The sequence below is a fragment of the Girardinichthys multiradiatus genome, chromosome 6, assembly GCF_021462225.1.
Source record: "Girardinichthys multiradiatus isolate DD_20200921_A chromosome 6, DD_fGirMul_XY1, whole genome shotgun sequence".
Classification (NCBI taxonomy): Eukaryota; Metazoa; Chordata; class Actinopteri; order Cyprinodontiformes; family Goodeidae; genus Girardinichthys; species Girardinichthys multiradiatus.
The window spans coordinates 24225953-24249958 of NC_061799.1; the positions used below are offsets into that span (position 1 = coordinate 24225953).

The 24006-nt window shown below is 39.8% G+C and overlaps 1 protein-coding gene across 4 annotated transcripts in view; it reads right to left on the reverse strand.

Moving 5' to 3' along the window:
• Positions 1-24006, reverse strand: part of LOC124870045 (dipeptidyl aminopeptidase-like protein 6) — a 172888-nt gene that overhangs the window by 6705 nt on the left and 142177 nt on the right. For all 4 annotated transcript variants that reach the window (XM_047368468.1, XM_047368467.1, XM_047368464.1 and 1 more), the window contains exons 9-22: positions 16184-16338; positions 14304-14401; positions 14065-14191; positions 12089-12127; positions 11828-11935; positions 11656-11747; positions 11531-11578; positions 11331-11443; positions 8980-9027; positions 7207-7305; positions 7062-7131; positions 1124-1318; positions 986-1040; positions 769-871 (exon numbers count right to left, since the gene is read on the reverse strand). In XM_047368468.1, coding sequence (XP_047224424.1) covers positions 769-871; positions 986-1040; positions 1124-1318; positions 7062-7131; positions 7207-7305; positions 8980-9027; positions 11331-11443; positions 11531-11578; positions 11656-11747; positions 11828-11935; positions 12089-12127; positions 14065-14191; positions 14304-14401; positions 16184-16338 — 1350 coding nt within the window. The remainder of the gene's footprint in view (positions 1-768; positions 872-985; positions 1041-1123; positions 1319-7061; positions 7132-7206; positions 7306-8979; positions 9028-11330; positions 11444-11530; positions 11579-11655; positions 11748-11827; positions 11936-12088; positions 12128-14064; positions 14192-14303; positions 14402-16183; positions 16339-24006) is intronic.

Sequence of the window (24006 nt, forward strand, 5' to 3'; positions counted from 1 at the left end):
TCATCACGGATTTGGGGTTGTAGCTGAAGTATTATTTGAGCTTTTGAGATATTAATCAGCTGCTCCCGGTTGTAAGAAACAACCCCGTTGCCATGGCAATGCATCATAACAAATGTCCAAAAATAGAAAGTATTAAGAAAAATCCTCCAAGCTGCACAGCATCCGACACTGGAGTGGACAGTCATCCAAAAAAAAAAATCAACTGTATCCACCACAAGAGGAATAGTTCCCAAAAAAGAATAAATAAGAATCAAAAGTAACAGAGCTACTCCAACCTGCTGCCACCTTGAGCGGCGCAATTCTAGAATCATTTTACAGCCTCTACCAGATTTTCTCCCAGAGTAGCTCTGTTTTTGGCTCCATTCATCTTCCCATCAGCTACGAACAGCCTACCTGTCTCTGCTAAAGAAAAGAGTTCCAACAACTTGATGCTCTCACTACCATATTCCACCATTGGAAGTATGTGGACAGGCTGATGTGCTCTGTCAGTTTTTAACCACACATGTTATTTTATTTAGGGGTATCAAAGGAAAAGGGTTTGTACACAAATGGACATCACACCTTTCAGTTTATCCTAAAACATAAGAATTATATATACTTTGCCTTTGCACTATCACATAAAATCCCTATAAAGTACACTGACGTTTGTGGTTGCAACATGACAAAATGTAAACTTTTTGAAGTATCGATGTTTTTGCAAGGCTATGTTGAGTCTGTTGTGATAGCAATTTTGTCAGATTGTGAATAAAAACCTCTGGAAAATTATACCATATAGCTCGAAATCTGTGATTGGTGAGACAGCTGCTCCACATTTCAGCTGAGTAAACTCTTCAGAGCTCAAAAGCATTGTAGCTAAATATCCCCCGTAGGCCTGCAAAAACAAGGACAAACAGAAGCACAAATCCACTCAGCAAGCTTTAGTTTACTGAAGGCAAAAGCTAACTGAAGATAGGATCACATTTAACATGTGTTATTCATCATTTACCTTTCCGTAAACTCCCATTCGATTCTTATCAATGTAAGGTTCTTTTGATATGAACCTGAAATGAATAAAAAGAAAATGAGAGAGCTTGAAATCTACCTGGCCCTTCAGTTTGAGCCAGCCTCATAACAATGGTTTTACCTGAGTGCCTCCAGCTGGTCCCTCTCCTCCAGCTTCCCAAGCCTCCTGCGAACCTTGTGGAGCAGGTTGGTTCCCTGGAAGCCGCTGCCGTGGCCGTCAAAGCGGATAACGATGGTGCTGAAACTGCTGACGAGTACCGTGGCCCAGTCCACCCGGAACTGCTCCGTTACCATCTGTCTGCCAGGTGTGCCATCGCTGTGAAGGAAGTGTTGTAATGCTTCAACATAATTTTATTGCGAACTGCGCATGTTGCATTTTTATAGAGCATCCACATGTTGACATTATTCTTGGTTTTTGGTTTTGCGTCTTGGTTTACTCTCTTGTATGCATTGCTGTGAGTTTGTGTAGGTGTGTGTTTAAGGTCTTGTTCCATCTTGTAAATCTTCTCATAGCCTCATGATTTTCTATGCCCTTTTGTCGAATCATTCCTGGCATTTTTCCAGATTCTTAATCTGCTGTCACACTTTTCCTGTCTTGGCATATATGCTGGCATTATTTATCCAGTCAGTGACGTTTGTGTGTTGCTTATGATGTTCTCCTGTTCAAAATAGTGCATGCGTATTGGGATCAATGATGTGGAACCCTGCTGCGTCTGGATGGTTTACGTTTATTGCGACATCACCACAACTTTTTATTTATTATTTCATATTTAAGAATCCCTTGACCGTCTAGGAATTAAATTGGCATAGTCTATGGGTGCCCTCATGTGATCAGATAACTATTAGCTGAATTAACCAGACAGTAGGTCTGGCTGTCAGTTTCGGTAACAGGCATCCATCATAAGTGAATCTTCATCAAAAAACTAGGGTGAAATTAAGTAATGTTAATATTGGGTCACTAATAAGATTTTTTAGTTCAGTAGAACACGTGTGGTGTACATGGCACATGAAAGCTGTGCATGTATCTACAGGAATTTTCAGACATCAAAAAATCTGCAGTGGCCTGGCTTATGTGGGGATGACATTCTGTATTCTACAGTGTCAAATGTGTAGGATGCCAATGCCGAAGCATTATTTCCCATTAGCATTGTGTCTTCTTATACCCTTTAAACAAAAGGGAGATGAGCAGTAGAGTGATGTAATAATCAGCTCAACCGTTTCTACTCACCTTTTACCTCTTACAGCATATTGCTTTTTTTTTTTAGATTTTCTTTGTTTCCTGTTCTGTTGCTTGCTCATTCTTTGACATTTTTTTAAGGTTATGGGCAGTTAATATTTAATAGGCAGCAGGTAACTGTCTTGGCATCTTAATTTAGTATAATCCAGATTAATCTGTGGAGGAAGTTGAAACTGAACTGAGGACTAGTCTGACAAGGGTCAAGACAAAAGTGAACTTTTACCATCCTATAACAATTCTAGTTTTAAACTAGTTTTAAAACTGTAGTTTGTGTGAACACCATTTTATGAACCATTAAATCATTTTCATTTTTGAATTGGGCGGGTATTTACAAAGTAATAATAATGATTCTTCAAACAGGAAATTATCGTATGAGGTGGTGAACCATCAATGATCTCCTTTGTGAAACACATTCATACAAAAAAAACATGTAAAGTGTTTCCAATCAGTTTGATATAAAAGTATTATTTTATTCATTTTTAACCTGTCTCATTCTTATTCTGAAAAGAAATGTCTTATCTGTTCTGATCTCAGTATGGGTTTCACACTAGAAGTCCATTCTGAAGGCTGGAGCCTTCAGAATCAACTAATATGTATTTATATGGAACGAAGACACAACAAGAGTTCCCTGCTGCAGGCCAGATATTAACTGCTTATAACTTTCAAACAGAACTTCACTATAGAAATCCTAAATTATCCATTTAAAGCTTAATCTGGATCCCGAATCTGACAGCCTGCATTAAGGTCTTTTCAAAATCCATGACACCTCCTTGAACCGCCACCGTAATGTGGTGGAGGGGTTTGAGTGCTCAAATGATCCTAGAGGCTATGTTGTCTGGGGCTTAAATGCCCCTGGTAGGGTCTCCCATGGCAAACAGGCTCTGGGTAACGGGTCCGACAAAGAGCGGTTCAAGACAACTTCATGAGGACCACACAATCTGCACGTGACTTCGCCCGGTACATCGGAGCCGGGGTCCCACCCTGGAGCCAGGCCTGGGGTCGGGACTCGTCGGAGAGCACCTGGTGGCTGGGTTGCTCCTCGCGGGACCTGGCCGGGCCAAGCACGAACGAGAGACGTGAGGCCATCCCCCAGTGGGCCCACCACCTGCATGGGGAACCATGAGGGGCCAGTCTAAAGACAACCGGGCAACGGACGATGGTGGAGACCTCGGCGGCCTGATCTCCCGATGCTTAGGCTGGCTCTAGGGACGTAGAATGTCACCTCGTTGGGGGGGAAGGAGCCTGAGCTTATGTGGGAGGTCGAGAGATATTGACTAGAAATAGTCGGGCTCGCCTCCACGCACAGCGTGGGCTCTGGAACCCATCACCTCGAGAGAGGCTGGACTCTCTTCTACTCTGGAGTGGCCCACGGGGAGAGGTGGCGAGCTGGGGTGGGTTTGCTTGTTGCCCCCCAGCTCAGCCATCTCATGTTTGTTTGCCCTGTGGGGGGTGCTCCAGGAGTACGGAGTCGGGGGCCCTTTATTAGGGGCCATCCGGTCTCTGTACAAGCGGAGCAGGAGTTTGGTCCGCATTGTCGGCACTAAGTCGGACCTGTTCCCGGTGCATGTTGGACTCCGGCAGGGCTGCCCTTTGTCACCGGTCCTGTTCATAACTTTCATGGACAGAATTTCTAGGAGCAGCCAAGGGCCGGAGAGGGTCTGGTTTGGGGACCAGTGAACGTGGTCCTGTTGGCCCCCTCTAGCCAAGACCTACAGGATGCATTGGGGCGGTTCGCAGCCGAGTGTGAAGCAGGTGGGATGAAGATCAGCTCCTCCAAGTCAAAGGCTATGGTTCTCGACCGGAAAAGGCTGGCTTGTCCTCTTCAGGTTGGAGGGGAGTTTCTGCCTCAAGTGGAGGAGTTCAAGTATCTTGGGGTCTTGTTCATGAGTGAGGGTAGAATGGAGCGGGAGATCGACAGACGGATTGGTGCGGCTGCCGCAGTAATGGGGACGCTGTGCTGGTCCATTGTGGTGAAGAGAGAGGTGAGCCGAAAAGTGAAGCTCTCGATTTACCGGTTGGTCTACGTTCCTACCCTCACCTATGGCCATGAACTTTGGGTCATGACCGAAAGAATGAGATCCCAGATACAAGTGGCTGATATGAGCTTCCTCCATAGGGTGGCCGGGCACTCCCTTAGAGATAGTGTGAGGAGCTCGGCCATCCGTGAGGAGCTCGGAGTAGAGCCGCGGCTCCTCCACATCCAGATCAGCCAGTTGAGTTGGCTTGGGAATCTATACCGGATGCCTCCTGGACGCCTTCCTCGGGAGGTGTTCCAGGCACGTCCCACCGGGACACGCTGGAGGGATTATGTCTCTCGGCTGGCCTGGGAACGCCTTGGGCTCCCCCCGGAGGAGCAGGAGGAGGTGTCTGGGGAGAGGGACGTCTGAGTGTCTCTCTCGCTCTCGGTGGAAGACAGACGTGTTTTCTCTAACTCCCTCCGTTCCGGCTGATCCCTGCTTCTGCTTTTGTCTGTATTTTTCTCAGAGCCTCGCTTTGCATATCCTCCAAACATGTAAATTATGGATTTGGTCAGCTAGACTCTCAACGTAATTGATAAAATTTTTTCAACGGGAAGACAGGGCAAAGGAGAACCCTCTTGTCCAGACACGTTCTTCTCTGGATACACAATGGATTCTTGGCAGCAGTGGAAGATTGTGTGCCTGACTATGATATCGGTCAAGGACGTAGAAGATGTGTACATATTTGGACTTTTGATAACAGGATTTCTGATTTTTGGAGCTGGTGGCTACCTGGCTTATCGAGTGATTCGCAAAACGTGGGCGGCTGTTCAAAGCGTTCCAAAGCTTCCTACGATGTTAGATGGAGTCTGTAGAGCGATCAACACTCAGACTGAAATGTTAAGACAGCAGAATCACAGCCTGGCAGCGGTTGGACTCAGAGGTTAAAGGATATAATCTTGGAGAAGTTGTACGCTCTAGATCTGCGGAAAGCACCAGAAATGTGGCTATTTGGCTTCATAATTGAGACATACCAGTAAAACTCTTAAGTAAGTTGGAAATTCACAACTGCCTGAACCACAACAAATATTGTTTTTCTAAATCTGGCGCCCCAATGTGGCCATGGCAACTTCTGCTAACTGGCTATGGACCAAATATCTCCTGGATGTTATATAAACACGACGCTCTTCCCCAGCACTCCCCTACCAGGTGTGTGCTGATAGGACTATGCGGCCAATTGATAAAACTTCCACCTCTCTTCTCATGGACATTGGTGCTTCTATCAGTGTTGACAGTCTAATTCTTGCAAACACACTCTGACTTATTTATATTCGCACCCTCAAGATTCCACCGTACCCTTGCAAAATCTTTACTTATGTGTGTGTTGCTTACCCCTGTTGTTTTTTTTTTTTTTTGTACTACTTCAGACTGTATTCTGCCCAGAATAGACTCTGAAATATGATTTTTTTTCCCCTCCTATCGTACTTTACCTAAATGTGTGATTTCATTACTTTTCATAGATTTTCAGATTTCTCAGAAGGATTACCAGCAAAAGCCAAATATTATTAGTATATGAATTTGACAAAAGCTCTTTTTACACCAATGACCAGAGATTTTTAGATTTCTTAGAAGGATTATATTACAACAATTGCATACCAGTGAAAGCCAAACATTATTAGTATTTAAAAGGTTTGGACTAAAAATGTTTTATACCAGTGACCCAGCTTATTTGAATGATGGGACCACAACTGCCTCATACCACCGACCTCAAGGATTAATATTATCATTTTTCTTCTAGCACAGGATGAATTCCTTACCACAGAGGACTTAATGAGCTAATTACCTCTATTAGAGAGATTGGATTAGAACCAGCTCTTACCAGTAAACTCCCAAGGATTATTAGTGTCATTTGATTTGTTTTTCTGTGTTTGATTTTCTGTATCATTGTAATGTTTTTTCTATTGTACAGCGCTTTGAGTGCCTTGTTGCTGAAAAGCGCTATATAAATAAACTTGACTTGACTACTGAGTCTGCTCCCCCCGCGACCCGGTCCTGGATGAAGCAGAAGACAACGATAAAATCCATGATAGTTAGGTATTTTCATTTGCCTCTGTGAACGCAGTACAAGACCAATTATAGATTGGGATGCTATATTTCTTTAAGTTAAATTCTCTATAGACAATCAAATAAATAATTATAGTTATCTCAAAGTGGGAATGGAAGTGGAAAAATCTGTAGTAGGCTACAATGTATTTATCTGCAGTTTTATCACTTTTTGCCAATCTAGATTTATATAATTTCCTTTATCAAAATCCTGATTTGTCTCACTGTGCTGTAGAAATTCTTTATCTTAAACGGTTTATTATAGCTCTCATCTCTACAAGACTATACTGCTTTAAACAATAATTTTCTCTAAGTTACAAATGAACTCCAGCACAAATTAAATGAGCATTTCTCAATATTACAGGTATCCACTTGCAATTGACGTCTTTGATTAAGTGAAAGGAGGATAACTTTGGACAAGAAGCACAGAGTTTTACACAGACCAGATGCAGAAACTTATAAAGGCAAAAAGCTCCCATTGGTGTAGACACGTTAAAACTGTAGATCCTTTTATAAGCAAAACATTTTTAGTACTCAGCTATTTTACAGCCTATTAGAGGAAAATAAGTGCAGTTATGATGCAGATCAGTTCTAGCAATGCAATACTGGGCTGTGCTCTCTAAATGTTGCTTAAACAAAATCTATCCTTGGGTAACGGCCCCAGATTTATCAATATCAGTTAAAATTGTATTCCACTGAACAGCAATGTGTAACTTCAACACAGCATTTAGTGGTTTACAAACTGACAAAGTCACACTCACACTATCAGCAGTAGTGGGTAGTGGGCTGTGTTTATAAATCCTGCTGGCGTTAGAATCTGCATCGTCAGAGCTACGAAAGAGAGGACACAGTCAATGGGCATCCCATAAACTGATCCAGACACACAAAGAGTATATGGTCACATACTGTAATCGTCAATGGTGATGGTCTTATTCTCCACTTTGGGCATCTGCATGTTGTTGTATGTGTTGTTTAATCTCTTATTAGTCTCCACATCAAACACTTCTGTAGATCCAGAAAACAATCAGTTAGAAGCTCTGAGTAAAACCCAGTAGCATGTGTTTGTGGGTCCTGTATGGGTTCTGCTGAAGCAGGGTGGCTGCTAAATGGGTTTTGCCTCCAGTGGTCCTGTTGTGTGGGGCAAGCCTGTCCTGACTGAATAGAATCCAGATGGACAAACCCAACAGAGTTATATGATAAAGCATCACAAAGTAGTGCATAATTGTGAAAGGGAAGCAAAAGAATATAAGATTAAAATTTTACAAACAGAACTTCTGAAAACTATGCATGCATTTGTATTTAGCCTTCTTTACTCTGATACCCCTAAAATACATCTTGTGCAACCAATTACCTTCAAAAGTCACCATATTAGTAAAATGAGTCTATGTGTGTGTAATTTAATCTCAGTACAAATAAAGTTGCACCTTGTGGGTTTGTTGGAATTAGTAAATAAGCACCATCATGAAGACCAAGGACACAAATATATCAGGGATAAAGTTATGGAGAAGCCTAAACAGGGTTAGTTATTAGAACAATATCCCAGGCTTTGGAAAGCCCACAGAGTATAATTCAATCTGTCTTCTGAAAATGGAAAGAGTGACACAACTAACCGACTGGCCATGCAAGGAGAGTATTAATTAATCAAAGCAGCTAAGAGGGCCATAGTAATCCTGGAGGAGCGACAGACTGCCACAGATTAGGTGTGAGAATCTTCAAGATAACAACTATGACTGGTGCACTCCACAATTCTAGCCTTTATAGATGAGTGGCAAGATTGTTGAATTGCGGAGGGAAAGCCCAAATAATCTCCCTCTGCAGTTTGCTGCAAGCTCGGCAAAAGTGAAGAAAGCTTTGGTCAAATTAGAGTAAAACTGAACTCAGGCCTATGTACAAAATGTAGGGGGAAATGGGGGAAAACTAACACCCTAGACACACCATGTCCACCATGAAAAATGGTGCTGGCAGTGGCAGCATCATGCTGTAGGAGGGGGGAGTGTTCTTAAACTGGAATAAACAGATAAAGATAGTCAAACTTGATGGGAAAATAGATGAAGCATGATATTTGGCAATCTTTGAAGAAAACCTGTTAGAGACTCAAAAAGACTTGAGCCTGGGGTGGAGTTGCACCTTACAGCAGAACTGCAACCCTAAGAGGAAGGCATTGATTCATGAGTTAGATGAGCCACTCCTAAATCCGACTGGAAATCTGTGGCAACACTTGAAAACTGCTGTTTATTGATATTTTCCATAAGCTTGAGCTATTTTGCAAGGAAAAATTAACATAAATATTGTTCTCTAGATGTGTAATGCTGGTAGAGACATACCCAAAAAGACCTTCACAATTACGCACTACTGTTAGTCTAGCACACAGGTTAGAATTTGTGGTTATAATGTCACAAAATGCAAAAAAAACTTGAAGGACTATGAATCTTATTGCAAGGCACCGTATGTGGGTCTTAACCGGGTCTCAAAAGGGTACAAATCTAGGATTCATTAGGGTCCCAATTTTTAAACTGAGCTGTCATCAACCTTTTAGAGGTGATTAGCATTTAACTATTATATAAACTTTGGACAATCCCATCTGGAGCTCGTTTTCCAGCAGATTTCCTACCCGCAGGAACCCTGGTATGTAAATGTTGGCTGAGAACCAGTGTTTCTATGCGAAAGTCTACAACTCACTCTGTTTGTCGCCTGTTCTGTAAACAGCCACATTTGGTATATCTGGACCTAAATAACAAGCAGAAGTGAGACAATTGGTTAACAGAAATAAATTAATTAATTTACTATAAAAAGCAACACAACGTTACCCTTACTGTCCTATCTGCTAAGTAAACGTCCACATAATACAGGTCCTTCTCAAAATATTAGCATATTGTGATAAAGTTCATTATTTTCCATAATGTAATGATGAAAATTTAACATTCATATATTTTAGATTCATTGCACACTAACTGAAATATTTCAGGTCTTTTATTGTCTTAATATGGATGATTGTGGCATACAGCTCATGAAAACCCAAAATTCCTATCTCACAAAATTAACATATTTCATCCGACCAATAAAAGAAAAGTGTTTTTAATACAAAAAAGGTCAACCTTCAAATAATCATGTACAGTTATGCACTCAATACTTGGTCGGGAATCCTTTTGCAGAAATGACTGCTTCAATGCGGCGTGGCATGGAGGCAATCAGCCTGTGGCACTGCTGAGGTCTTATGGAGGCCCAGGATGCTTCGATAGCGGCCTTTAGCTCATCCAGAGTGTTGGGTCTTGAGTCTCTCAATGTTCTCTTCACAATATCCCACAGATTCTCTATGAGGTTCAGGTCAGGAGAGTTGGCAGGCCAATTGAGCACAGTGATACCATGGTCAGTAAACCATTTACCAGTGGTTTGGCACTGTGAGCAGGTGCCAGGTCGTGCTGAAAAATGAAATCTTCATCTCCAAAAAGCTTTTCAGCAGATGGAAGCATGAAGTGCTCCAAAATCTCCTAATAGCTAGCTGCATTGACCCTGCCCTTGATAAAACAGTGGACCAACACCAGCAGCTGACACGGCACCACAGACCATCACTGACTGTGGGTACTTGACACTGGACTTCTGGCATTTTGGCATTTCCTTCTCCCCAGTCTTCCTCCAGACTCTGGCACCTTGATTTCCGAATGACATGCAGAATTTTCTTTCATCTGAAAAAAGTACTTTGGACCACTGAGAAACAGTCCAGTGCTGCTTCTCTGTAGCCCAGGTCAGGCGCTTCTGCCGCTGTTTCTGGTTCAAAAGTGGCTTGACCCGGGGAATGCGGCACCTGTAGCCCATTTCCTGCACACGCCTGTGCACGGTGGCTCCAGACTCAGTCCACTGCTTCCGCAGGTCCCCCAAGGTCTGGAATCGGCCCTTCTCCACAATCTTCCTCAGGGTCCGGTCACCTCTTCTCGTTGTGCAGCGTTTTCTGCCACACTTTTTCCTTCCCACAGACTTCCCACTGAGGTGCCTTGATACAGCACTCTGGGAACAGCCTATTCGTTCAGAAATTTCTTTCTGTGTCTTACCCTCTTGCTTGAGGGTGTCAATAGTGGCCTTCTGGACAGCAGTCAGGTTGGCAGTCTTACCCATGATTGGGGTTTTGAGTGATGAACCAGGCTGGGAGTTTTAAAGGCCTCAGGAATCTTTTGCAGGTGTTTAGAGTTAACTTGTTGATTCAGATGATTAGGTTCATAGCTCGTTTAGAGACACTTTTAATGATATGCTAATTTTGTGAGATAGGAATTTTGGGTTTTCATGAGCTGTATGCCAAAATCATCCGTATTAAGACAATAAAAGTCAGTCAGTCATTTTCTACCGCTTATTCCATAGTGGGTCGCGGGGGAGCTGGTGCCTATCTTCAGCAGTCTATGGGCAAGAGGCAGGGTACACCCTGGACAGGTCACCAGTCCATCGCAGGGCAACACACAAACAACCATGCACACACTCATTCATACACCTAAGGTCAATTTAGAGAGACCAATTAACCTAACACTCATGTCTTTGGACTGTGGGAGGAAGCCGGAGTACCCGGTGAGAACCCACGCATGCACGGGGAGAACATGCAAACTCCATGCAGAAAGACCCCCAGCTGGGAATCAAACCCAGGACCTTCTTGCTGCAAGGCAACAGTGCTACCAACTGCGCCACCGTGCAGACCTGAAATATTTCAGTTAGTGTGCAATGAATCTAAAATATATGAATGTTAAATTTTCATCATGACATTATGGAAAATAATGAATTTTATCACAATATGCTAATATTTTGAGAAGGACCTGTATATGTCCTCAGCTGTGCTAATGTGAGAGCATGGAATCAGATCATACACTCTTTTCAGCTAGCAAACATGTGGACTCAGCAGCTGTTTGAGGTTATCTTCTAACATCCAGTGTGATTTTAGCTGCCAGTCTTACACAAAATATAAAATTATTGAACTTTTCACCGAAGACCGCCTTAACCCTGCAGATTCTCCCTATCAGGGAGGGTAAACGTTAAATGTAGATGTCTCCCACCTTTGCAGTTGAGCAAAAAGTACTGCATGTTGTGGCTGAATGAAACATCCATAAAACCACACTTGAAGTCACAGGACAGGCAGCAGCGGTTGAAAGGAGCGATAGTGTCAGCGCTGTGGGATGACATGGTGTTAATGTTGTCCTGCACAGCTCTCCAGCAACTCCAAAAAGCATCCAGACAACTTTTATCACAATCCTACCTGTACAAGTGCCGTCGTTTTGGGTCGTCTTCTGTGCTCAGAAAGTATCTGTAAATCATCCAGATGTCAAGTAATTGTGAATTTGAAGCGCTAGCGCTTTTAATATGTGCAGAAGCATCACTTACATGAGGTTCCTTTCATGATTGTAGGCCAAGATGCTGGTGACATCCCAGTCTCCGGATGTCAGAGACTGGAGGATGTCTGTGCTCTTGTTAGGCTAGAAGATCACAAGACATTAAAAATTAATTTCTTAAACCCAAAATATTTCTTTAAAAAAAGAGTTGTGCCTGCCCTTACCATAGAGGTGGACATAGAAATGTGGAAAAACTTTCCTCTCCCTCCTTGAGGGATTGCCCTGGTGAAAAAAAACTTGTGTCCATCTTTAGAAAACAGTGGGGGTTCATTCTGCATAGATGAGAGAAGTAAAGCAAAATGCATATTTCCTATAAAGTTGTTCTGGATTTAATCTCAGTAGGTACTTCTGCAAACCTAAACAGAAGGCATTTTCTGACCAACTATTTTGTCACAAAACAGACTGGGATTGTCTCCTTCACATACCTGCCGATGCAGCCAACTGTCACTCTCATCTTCATGTTTCTGGAAAAAATAGAATGTCAGAGCATAAAACTTTACCCCAAAAAATGAAATGCAACCCTTTTTCCAACTAAAAAGAAAACAGTAAGAGTAAAAATGAAATGATGGTAAGTATATCACCATGCTATATTAGCCTATATGGAAATATACAGTCAATGAAAGAACAGTGTGGCTGAACTGCACTGTGAGCATTGTTGCCTTGCAGAAAGAAGGTTAGGAGTTCAAATCCCAGGCAGGGCATTTCCGTGGAGAATTTCTATTCTTTCCCAGTGCATGCATTGGTTTTCTCATAATATTCTGGGTTCCTCTCACAGACCATTTCATAAATGCAAGGTTAAAAGGCAACTCCAAATTGGTGTTTAGTGTTAATGTTTGTGCATGCATGGTTGACTGTCTTGTGTGTCTCTGATAGACTTATGACCTGTACAGCGAATACCTTGATTGTTCCATTCTAGAGCGATAATTTATATAGGAAGCTGTATTGCAAGAAAAGTTTTCAAAATTCTTTGAAAGCTGTTTCCTTTATGGCTTAAAGGAACATTATGTGACATTACTGGTGCTCCTTAGCCTAAAGTTTAGTTAAATGAGCAGCAAGAGCATCCAACCTATAATTAGATAAACTATTAAAAATCCAACAACCAGGATGTTGTGCAGGTGCATTAGTGCACAGAATGGATGTGCACTAATGCACTAATCTCTTTAAAAAACACATCTTTTTAAATTGGATTCTAATTTCAGAGAGTATAAGGCCAGTCCTTGTTTCTTCTATGCTCTTTATTGCTGATTGTAAGACTAATATTGACAACCTTGTATTTTATTGCTTTTAGTTATTATCATCATCTTCATTTTAGTTTTTATTTACCTGTACAGCACTTTGGTTGCCTTTTGATTTGTAAAGCGCTTAATAAATAAATAAGTGATGAAGAAGAAGATGATGAATCCTTTTCAGGAATATTTGCTAGTATCTAAAGCCATGTTTATAAAATTGGACATCCTAAGTCAGTATGTGTGTTTATCAAACATATTTGGACACATGGATATTTAATATCAATTTTAACAATACTGAAAAGTTTAAGAAGTGTAACCAAACAATAAATGCATTAAAAATGCATTAAAAATTAAAGCAGTTTTTGGTGAGAAATAAATTTACTCCCACTAAAAATGGGTAATATTACAGACAGGCGTATCACATTGGGCATACATGGTTAGATCTTTACTTGAACTAAACGTTAACACCAAGATGAGAGCAAAATATGTGAGGTTTTCACAAAGAAGACTGTAGCATCTTATGATCCTGGAAAAAGTCCACTGTATGGAAAATAGTCTAATAAGTAGGAGATTCATAACTACTGCCATCTGTCTGCCAACTGTGTAAATACAGGAGAAAATAATTCAAATTGTGAACATTTGATATATAATCTATTTGCTGTTAGATGTGATGTTTAAGTTTGCATTTCCTTCTTTGTTTATTCATTTTTCAGACACTGCCCAATTTCTTGTTACCCGAGTTTGATAAACAAGGATACATTCTGACAGAAAATTATGCACTTTCGAGCTTCAACAACGTGACATAGGCGCACAACACCAATCTAAATCCTGGGTCTTTTTAGAGATGCTTGTATGTGATAGAGGTATGTTTTCTAAGCCAAAATACTGAATAACAGCTAAAAGATTCTTTTAACAGCCAGCCTCTTTAGTTTTTAGCTGCACAATAGGACACAATAGTCCCTTTTTTTGGACCTATTTTCAGCTTTAGGTTTGAATGTCTGATGGGTTTTAGCAGCAGCAGAATGGCCTCTGAGGTTTTTATTCACAATATACTTCAGCATCCACAAGAGAAGAAGGCTCAGAGAAGAAAATAAAATATTAATACAAGCAATGCAATACAATACAATAACAGAACATAAATGGAGGCAGAAATCTGTCACACTTTGTGTCACCTTGATGCACACTCCAGTGGTGGCCTCACACAGCGTGAGGATAGAGTTGTTCTGGGCTCTATTCAGCCAGTTAACAGCCAGTTTGGTATTGGTGGCCCATTTCACCACGGTGATATAATATTCCCTCCTGTAAAAAAAGAATACATCACACCTTTGACAGCCTCAAACAAACTACTTCAGGGATAGCATTGGGACTTGTTGTCACACAAACATACAGGCACTGCCCATATGTCGCTTACCCTATCCGAGGGTCGTCAGGTTTCTTCATCACCACTGTGTGCAGGGGGCCGTGGAGGCTCACCACAGACAGGTGCACTACAGGGTTCTCTTCTCCAGCCTAAGAAGAAAACAAGTGAAGTTCTGTATAAATTTACACTGCTCCAAAAAATTAAAGGAATGCTTTTTAATCAGAGCATAATATCAAGTTAGTTAAACTGTAATACTGATCTGGTCAGTTAAGTAGTAGAGAGGGTTCTTAATCAGTGTCAGATGTTTTGGTGTTGATGAAATTAACAACGGGGGCACCAATGAGATGACCCCAAATGCAGAATCAGAATCGCCTCCGTTGTCATTGTCACGAGTACAACCAAATTGAGAACAAATCTATCTGGTCTGTGCGTGAGCAATAAATTTATGCAAAATTTAAAATAGAAGCAGTTGTTAAAAAGATGAAATAAAAACACATACACACAATTCATACCAATTGCTCATTCCTAGTATTGCATCTTCCTTTACATTCTGGCTGTGTTGAGTTTAGCTGTTGCTGTTGGATGGAAACTGTTGTTGAGTCTGCTTGTCGTCGTTTAACTGATCTGTAGCATCTGCTTGACGGTAACAGTTCAAAGTGTGACCCTGATGAGAAGCGTGCTTTATGATCTACTGGGCTTTTTGAAAAAAGCGGGAACTGTGAATTTCTTCAAGTGTGGGGAGAGGGCAGCCAGGGATCTTTTGGGCAGTGTTAATGACCCCCTGGAGCTCTGTCCTCTGAGCCACTGTGCAGCTGGTGCACCACACACAGATGCAGTAGGTCACCAGTAGTCTCTGTATAATGTTATTTCTCCTAAGCACCCTCAGGAAGCAGTCTTTGCCATACATACATACATATGTATACATACATAGGCCTGCACGCAGGCACGCACGCCCTAGCATGGGCTGAAAATTGCTGTACAATTTTAGAGCGTGTAACATTTATACCTGCAGTAGAGATCTTTGGTCTCTTGGAAGAAGTTAAAATTGTTTCCAATGTCAAAAAAGTCAAATTGAGAAAAAAAAAAACTTGAAATGTTGAGAAAAAAGTGCAAAAATATATATTTAATAAAGCTAAAATGACACTGGCGCAAAGACCTGCGACAGCTATTTCTTGCATAAATAAACTACTGTATAAGATATGACTCATATTAAACCTGTTTGGGTTCACCTTTTCTTCAAGATAATACTTCCACTTAATTACCAATAATTTGACCAATCACAAAAACAGAATTCAGACTTTTTTTCAACATTTCAACTTTATTCTTGGAATCTAATTTTGACTGTATCCTCGATATTTCAACTTTATTGTGTAATGGAAAAAAAATCTATCAAATCTATCTTCCTCTGAGCGACCCTAATCCTCCTTCATATCAGTCACTTACATACTAAACTTCAATAAATATTAGCAAACTTAAAATTAAGGTGACAGAGGGCTTCTAAAACATTTAATGTGAACTTGTTCCTTCTTTTGAAGCTTAAATCACATACTGACTACCTCAGTTTAAACATTCAACCTGAGTATTCAAAAGAGAGTTTCGTGATGTGTCAGACATCTAACATTTTTCTATAAAAAGATAGATAAGACTTTCAGTTCCTGAACCAAAAGGATTCAAAATAACACCTATTATCACACTGTAAAAGCCTCCTGCACTTAAATCAGTCTCCAGCCTGCAGAGCAATGCTGTGTTTATTTGTTGTTTGTGAAAGTCATGCTGAACATTTAGGTCTCTGGAGGATCCTCACTACAGCTGCAACTTGCCCCCTTTGACTTCCCTTTCATTTCACACATTTATTCAAAACAAATCAATTAAATCCACACTAGGTTTGCTGAACTATATGGCAGTTGGGATGGTTTGTGTTCCAGTCTGACCTTTGGGTAATGATAGTCCTGGCTTCCGGGATACGGTGTGCCAGTGAAATATGGGACTTCCATTTTTGGCACCAGCGTATCATTGATGGTCATATAGGCCAAACGGAGTCCGTCTGGAGACCACCAGTGGGCAATGTGGGTCTGCAGGATCTCCTCTGTTAAAAACAAATGAAGAGAAGAGTAAACAAATGTAAGGGTACGTTTGTGGGATCCTGCGAAAGTGTTGGAAAAGTTGGGAAAAGACCCAATGTTTGCTATCTGTTAGACACTTATTTAAAAAAATAAAATGTATCAAAAGTGCTGTCCATGTGTAAAATAAAAGGTAATCCTTACAGAACTAATTAATTCCAATCAATTTATGTTTAATTTGTACATTATGCATGTTCCTTAAATGTAGACCTAAGGAGATGTGAGCATCTCAGATATTAACTTCTGAAACAAGCAAGAAACTATAAGAAGTACACAAACAGGCTGACATTTGCACTGATTCTTCAGTCCAGCAGTTATATAAGGCAATTATAATATGTGCTCAGGTGGTTTATAAAAGCCTTAATTAATACAATAACTTTTAATGGGAAAATACAGAAAAAAACATTTTAAACATTTTAAAATGAAAACCTCTGGAAAACATTTAGCAAAGTATTGTAAGCATGTTGGTATAATTTAAATGCAAGTGAATCATAAAAGGCAGCAAACAGTGCTTAAATTATTAATATGGTACTACAAATTCTATATTGTAATTTAATTCAAGCAAGAATTTAAATTACTCCTTCGACATTAGCGCACTGTGTCCCTCCTTGGACGGAGGGACACAGTGCGCTAATGTCTCTTTGCAGGCAAACACACATAACTCTTCAAACTGGATCCAAGAGTGTCATACAATCACGCGATCATAAGCACTAAGTTAAGTAGGAATGAATCGCTGTTTGTGTATCCGGTATTCATTCATGAACGGGGTAATTAAGGAACAAGCGTGGCTTGACGTTTCTCTCTGAGGTCTACAGAAGCAAACTGTGTTCCAGAGAGTTCCCAGCAGAGACTCTGTCTCTACGACGCCGAGTGGAGCAGTTTTCCCGGTCTGAAGGAAAGACAATGGGACCGCATCACCGTGGTTACAGCAGTAACATGCAGTTTGGCCGGCCGTCAGAACAAGCCGCTCCACCCCACAGCGACGGAGGTTAGCTGCAGTTAACCCTTTGTTCACTGTGGATGCTTTCTTCAACTTTGTCCCCAGACAACTTTTCCTCAGCACGGTTCACGTAAGAGGTTGAGTTTTGGGCAAAGTAGTAGTTTTGAATGAAATAATCTAAACATTTTTCGTTTTATGACGTTTGGTTTTGTTTATGTTGAAAACTCAGCCATCTTAGTGCTAGCAGATTATCTGCTGAGCACATGTGCTCAGTTAATGTGTTCTGTGTTTGTTTGTTTTTTAAGTTAAGACAAACTTTATTTAAAGGGTGATTTTAAACACAGAAGATCGGCCATAACGCGCCGACCACGCTTATGCATTTTAACACTTTTATTAGTGGTATTTTAAAGGTATGTGTTTGATTCTGATGATAAGCTACAAGCTTCTTTTGTTAGCTTTAACTGCTAACAGCTAAGAACACGTTGCCTGCTAAGATCATTTACCCAAAACGGTTGTTAGTTTTCAATCTAGTAAAATAATATTTCTCTAAATATTATTTTACTAAACTTGATAACTAAGTAACACAATTAAGCCCATTTCTCAAAGATTTGGTTCTTATTCAAAATAATATTTCTTTAAATGTTATTTTAATAAATAAAGGGAGCTAATTAAACACCATTGAGAATTGGTCATCCAGAAGGTTGGTTTTATTCAACAAATCATTCTTTAAAATCTTATTTGTCTGACAGATTCCAGTTTGTTCATGTAAATGATAAATCATCTTTAAACTCCAGGGTTAATTGTGGAGTACCACAGGGTTCAGTACTTGGGCCGATTCTCTTTACTATATATATGATTCCAATAGGTCAAATTATCAGGCAGCATAGGATACATTTTCACTGTTACGCTGATGATACTCAGCTTTACTTATCCATAAATCCTGATGAGCCCAACCAGTTAGATAGACTACAAACATGTCTTGAAGACATAAAAACTTGGATGACTTTAAATCTTCTGCTTCTAAATTCAGACAAGACAGAAGTTGTTGTCTTTGGACCAGAGTCTTTAAAAAAGAAACTGCTTAGTCAATAACTTAACCTGGATGGCATTAAATTGACCTCCGGTAATATCCATCCTTGGTGTTATTTTTGACCAGGACATGTCATTTAAATCCCATATTAAACAGGTTTCTAGGATTTCCTTCTTTCATCTCCGGAACATTGCCAAAATTAGAAATATCCTATCCAGGAGTGACGCTGAAAAACTAGTCCATGCATTTGTTACCTCAAGGCTGGACTATTGTAATTCTTTACTATAAGGATGTCCACAAAATGCAGTTAAAAGCCTTCAGCTGATTCAAAATGCTGCAGCAAGAGTTCTGATGGAAATTAAAAAGAGAGATCATATTTCTCCTATTTTAGCTTCCCTTCATTGGCTCCCTGTTAAATCCAGAATAGAATTTAAAATTCTCCTCCTCACATATAAAGCCCTTAATGATCTAGCACCATCATACATAAGATATCTGATTGTTCCATATGTTCCTAACAGAGCACTTCGTTCTCAGACTGCAGGTTTACTGGTGGTTCCTAGAGTCTCTAGAAGTAGAATGGGAGGACGAACCTTCAGTTATCAGGCTCCTCTCCTGTGGAACCAGCTCCCAGTTTTAGTCCGTGAGGCAGACACCCTGTCTACTTTTAAGGCTAGGCTTAAAACTTTCCTTTTTGATAAGGCTTATAGTTAGAGTGGCTTAGGTTATCCTGAACTATCTCTGTAGTTATGCTGCTATGGGCTTATAGGCTGCTGGAGGACATATTGACCTCTTTCACTCTCTTCGCTACATTCTCATACTACTCTCCAATTTTGCATTATTTGCTGTTATTTCAGCTTTTAATTTTATGTTCTCTCTCTTTTCTCTTCTTAGAAGCTACACCTGGCCTGGCTCTGTGTCTACCTGTGACACCTTTCTGGAGAGGGGCATCGTCCAAGCCTCTGCTGACAACAACTTAATGCTCACCTTCTACTGATGATACACTTGGCCCTGTCTTTCAGTGTTTAACCCTTTCTCTCTCCTACTAACTGAGATTTTACTGTGACTAACTGTATGTGCTCTCTTTCAGACTCTAACCTTGGCTCAGAGTTTATCTATTCTTTCTTTCTAGGTGAAATGACTAATGGAGCCACATCCATTAACATTTACAGAAGCACTGATCCTTCCTGGATCAGTGCTTCTGTATTCTTTGTGTGTCTCTGCTCTGTTCTCTCAAATCCCCCCTCGTGGCAGATGGCCGCTCACACTGAGCCTGGTTCTGCTGGAGGTTTCTTCCTGTTAAAAGGGAGTTTTTCCTCTCCACTGTCGCTACATGCATGCTCAGTATGAGGGATTGCTGCAAAGTCAACGCCAGTGACTGTCCAATGTCTCTACATGCTCATCCAGGAGGAGTGACTGCTAAAAGTCACTGACTGGATGCAATCTGCTAGGTTTCCTTAGATAGAAAATTTTTTATCCAATTTGAATAAATAACTGAAGCTGACTGTACTGTTCAATAGTTAGTTATTAATTGGAATGCATGTACCTGACTTGAAATCTATATGATTCGAGTGAATTGAATTAGCCCATTTTAAAGTTACTCACCTTTCATATAATGCAACAGGAAAGAACACTCTCTAATTATTTTTACCTCTGCCTTCCTCTCTCCCTGTTTGATTGAGTAAGGGGGAGTCAGGTTTAGCCTAAACCGGCTCAGTTATGGTTGAGGTGCAAACACACCCTCCATTTCTGCTACCTATATGACCCCTTCTCTTTTCCAATGGTTATAATCAGTCTGATAGAGAGGTACCCCCAATCCTTGTGGTTTTAAGTATAACAATGACCATCAGTGGGCTCTACATGGACACACTTTATCAGTGTATTATTTTACTTAGTACCCCTAGACATAGTCCATTCTAAAATGACCAAACTCTTAAAACTCAGTAGTTTAATCTAACCTCCCCAACAACCCTATACCATTCCAAATAAATAAATAAAACTGAAATGAATTGAAAATTGAATTAAAATATAACTTTATTAGAATGATATTTTATCCGATGTTGCATTGTGAATGGTTGTCTAAAGGTATACCAATTATTGCCTACGTTAGTTCCAAGACTAACTTAACTTCAATTCCAGATTCTTCAAGATAATCCTCAGTTCTCAAACATAAACATTGCATGGTAATGTTGCATCACTCTTTCAGTCATGGTTTTCAACCATCTTTGATCAACTTGTTTATATTTTACATAGCCCATTAGTCTTCGTTATTCTTTAATTCTGCTTGGTAGTTTAGTTGGATTGTTTTAGCATAGTAAAGAGTTTGTTGATTGAAATATGTTTGACTTGAGTTGACTTATTTTGGTTAATAAATTCTTGTATTTTAAGAAATTGTGTGAATTCATTCCATGTGTGTGCCGAGTTTGGCTGTTCAATAATGTCAGAGCTTGGCTCATCCCTTTCAATTTTGTCCTAATGCCACCGCCTTATTGGGCTGATATTCACAGGACAACCCTTAACAGACCGAAATATTATTTAATAAAATATTAAAGGATTAATATTAAATAATATATTTATATTTATAATTACAACACAATTTTAACATCAGTGAAAGATGTTATGGAAATAAACCTTTTCCTGTCTAAAGCTACTTTTGATATGCAAAGTATAGTTTTAAAATATCCTGTCATTTTACAGCCGGGCTTGGATCTTTTTAAAGATAAAGTATAAATTATGCCAATGTTGCATAAATCCCTTTCTTTACAAAATAAATTTCTTTATAATTCCCTGATATGCTGTACCTCCTCCAGCAGGGGGCAGAAGAGATATATTAAAAGCACTTCTAATACAGAACACACTATTGCAGTTACATGTGGAGGTCCAAACAACAACCTTCTTCCAGTAAAAATGATTGGATCATCATTGGTGAGCACAGTGTGTTCATGTTTGGCATCAGACTATAATTATTTCTGACACTGCGGCAAAGGTGGGGTCAGAGTGGACTCAGGAAAATATTGATCACTGAATATGTTTCATTGGGTTCCAACTAAAAGGTTGAGTGGAGCTTGTTGCTGTGCAGAAGGAATTTCAGGGCTAGTGGCTGAAATAAACTCTTTCTACATCATCTGAGCACAAAATGTTTCATGAATAATGTGACTGATGTCAGACATTATTCTTTGCAGGTGTTAAATAACACTGGTAAATCTCTAACACACCCTATATATGCTCAGTTTAGTTGTATGCTGTGCATCTGATTGGGTTGCTCTTCCTCCTTTACATGACAGCCTCAAATGCCAGAGAAAATACAGCTTTTCAAACTACCTTTTTTTTTAAATTAGCAGCTGAAGCATTCAGATCTTTAAAGGCTGTCAGAATACATACAGACACAGGATATCTTCATGATGCAAGTTTGTTGCATGTACGAACTTGGCAATAAAGCTGATTCTGATTCTCTTTAACCTTGTAGAAACATCACAAGCCTTTCCAGTTTCAATCCTCTGAATTTAGTGGGTTTGCTCTTTTATCCGTGAGTGTAGGTCACATTTATATGATTTCTGTTTTGACAACTGAGGACTAATTATTAACACTAATCACATCAAAGTCTTACAGATTATAATAGTTGGCTGAGCACTGTTCCCAAGAGACCACATGTAAATGATTTGCTTGAAGGCAAGTGTTTAAGAGAAAAAAATTGCAGACATGAAAAGATGTCAAACATCAAAGAGTGACGCCATGTGAATTGCATTTTCTTCATAAATATTGCACTAAATATCACCATGGTATTCTGTAACTTCAAAACAATTTATGATAAACATATAGCATGCACCACTTTTTGGGCTGTAAACAGTTCACAAAAAAAAGTCCTCTTGCAAGTATGAATTAAAACAAGGAATATGCCAAGCAAGGCCTTTTAAAATAATCTGAATTTGAGTCCCTGATTAAACTCTGGATACCTGTGAGTGATGGATTGTCTTCGACTGTATGTTAGCCACACCCATAGTGTGAGTACTTTTGTGAGTTGGTCATGCACAACGTTTTTCTCCAATCCTAAATATTTGGATTTCCCAATTTGTTTTTCACTCCTAGCAATGATGTTTACAGTGAAAGAGAGACTGTATTGGCTGCTGCAGATCTCTGCCTCTCTTTATAGTGTGACCGGCTCTGTACTCTGAGCTCAGATCTCTTTCTTTGGATGGGAGAGCTGCACAGAGAGCAGCTGAAACACTAGTAATTCAATTGTATGTTGTTCAAAGCAAAGTGCTAAGTTTATGAAGCAGGAGAACATTTTCTATATTTTTTATTCACACGCAGCGTTTTTCCACCGAAAGAACTCTCGTTCTTAAACTGGTTCGGTTCGCATGCCTTCGAACTTTGGTGTTTTGTTGAGCCCCGACGTGCATTTCCACCAGTTTTGCAAACCAAGCATGAGTCATCAACAGCTTGGTAGTGAGACAGCGAATCTTGCTGAGCTGCACGCAATGTTCCCTCTAATGCAAAAAGAGAGCATCCATAAACTACAGGTAATACGGAAAAGGAGACGGCAACTCCGTACAAGAACAATGGTATGTACAATGTTCAAACAATGATAACCTGGAATCCCACTGAAATGTTACTAGGCAAATTATAAACTAGTTATGTCAAAACAGAGAGTAAGGATGCTAATGTTTATATAGCAGCTCAGCAAACTACTTTACATGCAGGCATCATCAGCAGGAGAAAGATGTGAGTTTATTGAAGACTAGCCTTATGTATCGAGAACACATAAGCTTTAAAAATAGGTAATATTTTCGTTTTAGGTGTCGCATTATCAGAATATAAAAGTAACTTTCTCGACTTAGTCAACGACGTGTTGAAGAAGCAGAAAATCTTGTTGGGACAAAATCTCAGTCACTGTCAAGAATGACGGTCAGAGAGGGTTGCAGTGTCGCAAGAGTAAATTAGAGAGTAAATTAGGTGGCTTTTATTGTGTTTTTACTGAATTTAAAAGCTGCTCAGGTGTCACACATACTGTACATATGGCACTGGTTCTATTATCTTTGATAAAGTATTGAACTGAAGCTTGGTATCTGAAAATGTCTAATCTCAGTTCACTCAGATTGTTATCGAGCACAAAGATCTTATTTAGAAGATTCATTATAAAACTAAACATTTCCCATTTTAGATTTTCACCTATAGTAATGCAAAATTATCAGTTTTAGACAATAAGGTTATTGAAACTGTAGCACTGATTATGTAATAGGTAAAAAAGGCATGTTTTCTGGGCATAGACACAATTTCTCTAATTTTTGTACATTTATCTGCTATTATTAGCTATTGGTGATTTATTTTGCCATTTTTTTGTCAATATCTGGTCATTTTGCTGTTTGTTCATCAGTGACTGTTGTGATTTTGTGTCATATTCTATGTTTTTATAAGTGCTATAAGGTTGTTTTTTGTCTCTTTGTTCATATTTTTCATGTGAATGAGGTTTCTAATGAATGATGTCTGTTCTGGTTACTTTACCTCTATTTGTTAACTATGTTACTTACTGTTAATCCTTTGTTATATTCTATACTGTGATATTTTTTATACCAAGCTTTTTGTGGCTGATGAAGTTCAATGTATTTTTTTTACTCTTTGGGGTTATTTTGTGTTTAAATAAAGATGTTAATATTGTTCAAATCCTAA